At 39.0% G+C, this 9113-nt stretch overlaps 1 protein-coding gene across 1 annotated transcript in view; it reads left to right on the top strand.

Moving 5' to 3' along the window:
* LOC107551499 (contactin-3-like) overlaps positions 1-9113 on the top strand; it is a 105077-nt gene that overhangs the window by 34159 nt on the left and 61805 nt on the right. The window contains exon 4 of the mRNA XM_016233116.1: positions 5403-5578. Coding sequence (XP_016088602.1) covers positions 5403-5578 — 176 coding nt within the window. The remainder of the gene's footprint in view (positions 1-5402; positions 5579-9113) is intronic.

Consider the following 9113-nt stretch of genomic DNA (forward strand, 5'->3'; position numbering starts at 1 on the left):
TTCACCTTGAGAACTTCATCTTTGTTTCCAAATGCAATGACTTCAGTTTTCTCCTTATTTAACTGAAGAAAATTTTGGCACATCCAACTGTTAATTTCATCAATGCATTGGCAGAGGGAGTCAATGGGGCTGTAGTCATTTGGTGATAAGGCTAGGTAAATCTGGGTATCATCAGCATAGCTGTGATAGTCAATTTAGTTCTTTCTCATTATTTGACTTAGTGGGAGCATATACAGGCTAAACAAGAGCGGTGCAAGAATTGAGCCTTGTGGAACTCCGCATGTCATGGACGTCCACTTAGACTTATGCTCTCCTATACTCACATAATAACCTCTCCCTTCTAAGTATGACCTGAACCATTTGAGTACCATCCCAGAAAGCCCGACCCAGTTTTCCAGTCTCTCTAGAAGTATGTTATGATCGACAGTGTCAAATGCAGCACTGAGATCGAGATGTACCAGCACTGATATTTTGCCAGAATCAGAATGTAAGCAAATATCATTAATTATCTTAATGAGCGCTGTCTCTGTGCTGTGATGCGGTCGGAAACCAGATTGAAAATTGTCCAGGTATCCATTTGAGTTTAAGTATTTGTTCAGCTGATTAAAAACTACCTTTTCAATAATCTTGCCTTTAAAAGGAAGATTTGATATTGGTCTATAATTGCTCAAAATGTTGTTATCGAGATTGCTGTTTTTCAGAAGGGGCTTATCAAATGCAGTTTTCAGGAAGTCTGGAAACATCCCAGAAAGAAGTGAGGCATTGACCACTTCTAAGAGATCTGCTTCCAAACAGTTAAGCACCCTTTTGAAAAAAGATGTGGGAAGTGTGTCAAGATGGCAGGTTGACGATTTTAGGTGCTGCACTATTTCTTCCAAAATGTTGCTATCAATTGCTTCAAAAATAGACATAGTATCTTCTTTTTGATATTGCGGTCGAATCTGTCTGACCTCTGCATAACCTGAGGATGTGCTAATCGCCTTTCTGATATTATTGATATTCTCAGAAAAGAAGGAAGCAAACTCATTGCATTTCACTGGGAATCTGACTTGGGGGGTTTGTCAGTCTCTCAACAGTAGCAAAAAGAGTGCGAGTGTTGTTTAAGTTACTGTTTATAAGGTTTGAGTAGAAACTCTGTCTAGCTGTGGCTAGCTCCACATTGAAAGCATGAAGGCTGTCTTTATAGATGCTTTAGTGAATTTCAGTTTCGTCTTCCGCCACATCAGCTCAGCTTTTCTGCATTGTCTTATAACTATAAGACAGTATATATAACTATATACAGTACATTGATTTTACTAGAATATTTAATATAGGAAAAAAACACTATAAACACTTATCTGAACATATTTGGGTGATGAATCAAAAAAAAATGTTGAATCTGTGTTTTAAATTAAGTTTAAACCAGAAAGTATATTAAAACATCTGTCTGAAAACTCTCCCACTCACAAATCGCAAGACAAGGAATTCTGAAAAATTAGCCCAGTCAAATCACTTAATTTAATAGCATTATGAATATATTGTGAATATGCAATATAGTACCCAGTTCAAGCAAATGCAGTTCATTTTCATGTGTTCTTGTTTTGGTTTTTCTTAGAAACTGTTTTGAAGCATTGAGAGTGTCTGGCCTGCATTGCTGGCCCACGTGTGTGTGTGTGTGTGTGTGTGTGTGTGTGTGTGTGTGTGTGTGTGAGCAGAGATTGCTCCCCTGGAACATACGCTGGCCGCCACAGCCAGAGACTGGTCTCAAGGGCGGTGCACAGGTGTTGAAGGTCTGAGCACCATGAGGAGAGCAGAAAGATGAGCAGATGAGTCTGGTGCTTTGGATCCCACACCAGCATTCATATCAATGATGCCACCACCCTCATACAAAATTGATATGAACAGCAGGGTCGACTCCAGTTCAGCCTTAGCCACACAGGAGACTCTGCACTTTCCAGAAAAGCCCTGAGGCGAACGTAACCCCACTTCACACCTCCCTTCACTCGATCTCCGTTTTCTCCTGCTATCGCAGCCTGTGCGGATGTGTCACCTATTTGCTGTCTCCTATTTGTGTGTCAAGTGCCCTTGATCGGGCCTCACTTGCCTCGCTACTATTTTTACCCAACAGAAAACCGCTTATTGACATCGAGCGGCTCTTATTTGCATTGCTCGCGAAAAACCTCACATTAGAAGCAGCTGATGATTTGAGTGGAGCGAGAAAGCTATTACATTCTGAGATGTCAAGAGCGTTTTGTTCTTGGTCCTTACCCTGATCCCTGCTATGTTCATGACATATACAGCTGCTCTCAGAGATAAACATGCTGAAAAGAAAAGATAATAAATACACATGGGTGAAAACGGTAAGAAGCTGTGACTGGAACCAATGCATTGAGTCAAGTGATATTCCATCATATTTGCTCATTTATGGATGTATGGTTAACCTGTTGTGCCATTCACTAAAGGCACACTTGACAGCTGATGTGCATTCTTAAGAATACATTTGTGAATTTCACAGCGTGGGTGGAGAAAACCAGATCATGGCCTTCCTTGTCAGTAAACTGTTCTTTTTGTTTCCATGGGGGAAAAAAACAGTTCAGAAGACAAAACAAAATTTGTGAAGCTTGATTTTTTTTTAAATATGAACTACATTAACAATTAGCATTTTCATCTGAATGTTAGTTGTTGTTGTTGTTGTTGTTGTTGTTTTTTCTGCCTCAGTATGGAAGTGAAGTTGAGAAATAATGGAAATATGCAACACTGTTTCGTGCATGTGGAATATGAATTATTAAATTAAAATCATTATTAAATTTCTTTATTATTGTTGTTGTTGTTGTTATTTTAATTAGTATTATATTTGTATTGTTTTATTTAGTATTTATTTTTATATTTTATTATATACTTTAATTATTTGCATAATTAAAAAAAATGCAAATAATTCTACATATGTTCGTTTAAAAAAAGTAAAATAAATAAAAAATGTAAAATTATCTATAATGGTGGTTGTCAGACAGCAAGACCGCGACCCACTAGGGGGCCTCAGCAAACTTTCAAGGGCCCTCAAGATGATTTTACATTACAAAACAAAATAGGCCAAAGCAACTAAGAAACGAGACATTTATTGTTTCATTTAATTTCAGTTTTCCTACAGTCTTGGAATTCTTTTTTTTTTTGTAAATGAATTAAATAAATGTTTTAATGAATATACATTTTACTTGTTAAAGGTGCAGTAGGAGATCTTGGAAAATGCCAACTTTAGCCTGATAGCACTGAAAGCAAACGTCCCACCCTCCCTGCAAATTGCCGTCCAAAGCCACACCCCCTGAACGCATATACGCACACAGATCAGGCGACCAGAGACAACATTACTACAATACATCATGCATTATTCACCAGTGAGAAAACTTCATAGTACAGTTAGTAAAAGTACTACAATACCAGGAAGGTAGATCAGGTTGTTGATGTTTGTCTGCCATTCTCGCTCTGTCTGCACAGCGTGCGTGAACGCGCTTATGATGTATCCTGTCTGCGCGAACAGGGTGCGCAGAGGTATGCAAATACTTATGTTGACAGGCAGGCAGGAAAGTCAATAAAAACGCTCGGAATGGGCATTTTGATTGGACAAATATTTCTTGGTCCTACGCCTTCCACAGAATATATAAATACAGATAAATACATTTAGACCACTTAAAGGGTTAGTTCACCCAAAAATGAAAATTCATAATTTATTCAACAATTCGTCTCCTATGCATCACCCTGTAGCGCCATTTTGGAGAGTATCAGCTGGACGTAAACAGCTGTTCTGTGTCAGCTGCATCACACGGATACGCTGTTTTCGTTCAGATCAAATCACAACAACATAGGAAACAGATCCGGCGTGGCGCAGCTGACACAGAACAGCATACATTGTTTACGTCCAGCTGATACAGGAGACGAATTGTTGAATAAAGTCTTTTTTTTTCTTTTGCACACAAAAAGTATTCTCGTAGCTTCGTAAAATTACGGTTGAACCCCTGATGTCACATGGATTATTTTACCGATCTCCTTGCTACGTTTCTGGACTTGGGAACATTTCAGTTGTGTTGCTGTCTATGCAGGGTCAGACAGCTCTCAGATTCCATAAAAAATATCTTAATTTGTGTTCCGAAGATGAACGAAGGTCTTACGGGTTTGAAACGACATGAGGGTGAGTAATGAATGACAGAATTTTCATTTTTGGGTGAACTATCCCTTTAACTAATGATCGCTATCGGGATGTGAAGAGACTTTCAACCAGCATAACAAAAAATGTTCTGAAGAAAATCACCTATTGCACCTTTAAACTATAAAATTTGTTCTCAGGTCGAAATTGAGCAAAACATATTTAAAAAAATTCAGTCACACTTTATTTTATGCTCACGTTCTCACTATTTACTACACCTTTTGTCTCAATAAACTCCTAATTTGCTGCTTATTAATAGTAAGGTATTTATTAAGTTTAGGTATGAGGTAGGATTAAGGGATCTAAAATTTATAAGTACAAATAAACAGCCAATATGGTAGTAAAATGAATGCAAGTTAATAGTGAGAATTGGTAAAGTGTTAACAAAAATCCTTATGCTTATCCTTGTCCGGTAAATCGCGAACACCTGGAAAAGTCGTAGAGCCTTTGTATATTGTTGTGGACAACAGGGGGCCTTGATCACGGCTCTATAAGATTGTTTTTGTATTTACACCTCCATCAGCTTATTTGCATCCACTGCTCATGCTAGTAAATTAGCACTCAGCATCTGTTCCTGGAGTGTGCAGACACAGTTGAACAATGGGAGTTCAACCCAGCTGACGCCCTGTCAGAGTGAATGACTAGTGAGGCCTCAGGATCCTTAAATGATCTTGCGCCCTTTGAAAATCTGTCCACATTAGTGGGCTGGCCTCTGAATTGCATGCTAGTAGTTAAGGCCTCAGGTAGGCTCGGGTCTTGGGTCTTAATGATAGGCATAGATGAGGTGTGAGAAAGTGGAATTGATGAGACTCTCCGGCGCTAATCATCGCACAATGAAAAGGACAGCAAAAAGAGCTGCTGGAAATCTTTCAGCATAAAAACTCAACATGAATTGCCATTTGCAAATGATTTTACCTGTATAATATGATCCATTTCCAAGTGAAACAGGACGTTCAATGAGAAAAATGTAGCTTTTCTTCACAACATTTCCATAGGCCATCAGACTGTTCGGGTTTTGAAATATTTCTTATTGAAATGAATCAGGGATGAAGTGTAATACCAATCTGAATCCGCTTTGTAATGATTCGTTGATATTCCACATGACATTTGTACATCCAAAACAAAATCAATTTCAAAGGTTATCATGAAAAATCACTCAAAATCAGCCGTTATCACAACACATTGAGCTGTGTGCACTATCATCTGTCTGTTTGTGTGTCTGTAGGTGGTCTCTGAACGGCACATTGATTAATCTCAGTACTGAATCCCGTCGGCGGCTATCTGGGGGAAATTTGGTCATTAGGAGTCTGGACCGTGCCCAGGATGGAGGAATATACCAGTGCACTGCCTTCAACCCACAGGGAGCAATTCTTAGCAGAAGAGCGAGCCTCCAGTTTGCATGTGAGTCATCGACTGTGCGTTAGCATGCTATATTAGCACTTCAGCCGCTCAATGCAGGGTGACAGGTGTTAGAGTGGATGCTGCCAATATTGGACTAGCTTAAAGAAGAGAGAAAAAGACTTATCAACACCTTAACGCAACTAATGCAAATATAGCTCCTACATGAAACTACAGTGAAAACAAATGGTTGCATTGTTATATTATACCTGTGACTCAAGCACACGTTTAATTTAGTCTTTCCATTGAAATGTAGAAAATATAAGTGAATTTGATTATTTTATTTGATTATTTTTTTAATGATATAATTGAAAATAATGCAGCATTTACTATCAGCCCAAAGTTAGATTTTTGGCTCCTCATAGTAAAACGTTTTGGCACCTCTGATATAGACACTGAAAAATACATAATTAAAGGGATAGTTCACCCAAAAATGACAATTCTGTCATTAATTACTCATCATCATGTCGTTCCAAACCCGTAAGACCTTCATTCATCTTCGGAACACAAATTAAGATATTTTTGATAAAATCCGAGAGCTTTCTGACCCTCCATAGACAGCAAGGGTCCTAACACGATCAAGGTCCAGAAAGGTACCAAGAACATAGGCAAAATACTCCATGTGACATCAGCGGTTCAACCGTAATTTTATGAAGCTAAGAGAATACTTTTTGTTGCGCAAAAAAGCGACTTTATTCAACAATTCTTCTACCTTTCTGGGCCTTGAATGTGGTAGGACCCTATTTTATATTAAATGCGTACAGTATGAACAACTTTTTACAAATCTTTTTGGATTCAAAATATTGAGTTATTAATCAGTTGATTTAATTGCATTTAATTAATGACAATCATTAAATATGTTAAATTCCATAACATGTATTTAACACATTTAATCAATCTGACTCAAAAGCAACCTGTGCATATGTTTGTATATGTACTGTATAGCATATATAGTATTATATTAAACTAAAATTCTCACTGTACATTTACCTGCCACTCAAGGTTTTTTTTGTTGTTGTTGTTTGCTTGTTTTTTGGCCCTTCAAAGTAAAACATTTGGGCACCTCTGGTATAGACACTAAAAACTAACATTATTAACATATTGAATTGTATATGTGTATGAATGACTTTAAAGATGTACTAATGTTTACAAAGATTCATAAAATATTAAGTCTGTCAGTTGATTTTGTTGCGTGTAATTAATGACAATTAAATATTTTAAATTCCATTACATTGATTTAACTCATTTGAAAGAAACATTTACATGACAAAATGATTGTCACTGTACATTTATCTATTATTTAATTTTTTACATTTATTTAATTGTATACATTTATAAAGTGCATTCATAAGTACTTTTATGTTCAGTGCTCTTTCTGTCTGAAAATGCAAATGTCCATATACATTTCAGCATATATCCAAAAATGTGTTGTTTTGATTCAGACTGATTATACAAACTGTTAGAAGTTTCCTGTGCATGCAAAGCATGTTCTTCTGCATTATTTTAAAGGTGGGGTCACTGTGTGCAAAAATGTGATTTCTGTGCTACTGACATTTCCTAATGCAACCACAAAAATAATGTTTTCTGGCATCAGATAGCAAACAGCTAATATTCATTAATGAAAGTAATCAGCAATGACTTTTCATTTCATTAATTAATCTGGTCTCTGTGCTGTGCATGGACAACCTCTGCCAGTCACGTCATTTTACAGCAGTCATTTTAATGGATAAAACATCTGAAAAATAGCAGAGGTCACAGTGTGAGCAGTGCAGGAAAAATGCAAGCCGCCCAAAACATGAGGATGTGCCATGTTACATTAAGTGCTTTAAACAAACTCTTTAAGCATGTATTTTAATTTGGCTTGCCCTGTCAAGTGCTTTGACAGATGTATGTGCTGTTTAATGCATTTTCAGACCAGCAAATAGCTTACATTTGCCATGGTCTTACTATTAAACCATGGTTTTACTGTTAAAATTGGTTTTACTATTAAAACAACTGTGGTTTTACAAATGGTAATCAATATACACCAAAAAACATGGTTACTACACTTTTACTATAATAAAATCTTGGTTAATTTTTGTAAGCATTGTTTTCCCCCCATTGTGGTTTGTGCTACCTGCAGCACGTTTCTATATTTGGTTGTGTTGTAAGTATTTGCAGCACATGTGGGATCAAACTGATGAAGATGTTTTCTTAATTTTCTGGTGCTTTTTCTATTTGTATGTGTTTTCTTAAGTTGTAGCGCATTGAGCTCTCTCGGCAACCATATTCTGGTCCCCACAGACTTCCATAGTATTTTTTTTTTCATATTACACTAATATGTGTAAAACACATACTGTTGTTCCTTGACTGCATCGAGTCGCTTTGGGAACGCCCTTGCGTGACCGCGTTCTGAAGCACGTGTCAAATCAGTCCAATGGAGCAGCGAGACGTCACAAGCGGGGTGACGTAAGCACCAGAAAGTATAAAAGCGCATCCAGCAGAGCGCAAACCAGCTTCTGCTCTTCAGTAGCGCTCTGTGTTTGTGTCTGTCTATTTACTGTTGTCTATCCGCACAAGCATATATATATATAAAAAAATAAAAAAAACAATCATGAAAAAGTCTATGGCGAGCGAACGGCATTACAAACGCTGTGTTTCTCCCTGCCCACGATATCTGGCGGCGGGTGATACACACGATTTGTGTGTCGTTTGTTTAGGAGCGGAGCATGCACGGTCAGCTTTCGAGCAGCTGATTGTCATCACTGCGAGTTACTCTCGCTGCGTATGCACTGCTCTCGCCTGGCTGTATTTGATGAGAGCAGCCAGGCTCATGATCCCGCTGGCAGCGGTCCCGCTGTGGTTTGCTGGTTTCTCCACCCCTAGAGAGAGAGAGCCAGACGCTTTATCTATCTTCCTCGCGTATGAGGTATGATTCGTGATTATGGGGTGTGTTTCGTGCATTCGCCAAAAATAAAATATCGTTTGGCCAGCCTAGAAACAGGACGCTCGTCCTAAAAATAATTAGACGAGCATGTTCTGAATCCAGATCACAGCCTTCACGACGGGGGCCTTCCGTTTTTCCCGATCTCCATGCTGAGTTGTCAAGATCGTGGGAGAAACCGTACTCGTACTCGTAATAATCCCGTAATACAGCCCCACAGTCTCGAATTATTCAAAAGAACATCGTGGGGCTGAATGATAAGGGATATGGGACGATGCCAGTGGTGGAGCAGACGCTTGCGAGCTATCAGAATCGTCCCTGAAGGCCCCGAAGCTTCCCACCAGGCCCGTTAGGCTTACATCGAGTCTGGGCACTAGAACATCCGGGGGCTGAATGATAAGGGATATGGGACGATGCCAGTGGTGGAGCAGACGCTTGCGAGCCCTCAGAATCGTCCCTGAAGGCCCCGAAGCTTCCCACCAGGCCCGTTAGGCTTACATCGAGTCTGGTTGGGAAAGCTTATACGGCGGTAGGTCAGGCTGGCGCATGTTTGCACACCATCGCGGTGTTACAAGCATACCAGGCTGACCTGCTCAGGGGTGGGGCTGCTGAGCG

The sequence above is a fragment of the Sinocyclocheilus grahami genome, unplaced genomic scaffold, assembly GCF_001515645.1.
Source record: "Sinocyclocheilus grahami isolate Dianchi unplaced genomic scaffold, SAMN03320097.WGS_v1.1 scaffold426.1, whole genome shotgun sequence".
In the NCBI taxonomy this organism is placed as follows: domain Eukaryota; kingdom Metazoa; phylum Chordata; class Actinopteri; order Cypriniformes; family Cyprinidae; genus Sinocyclocheilus; species Sinocyclocheilus grahami.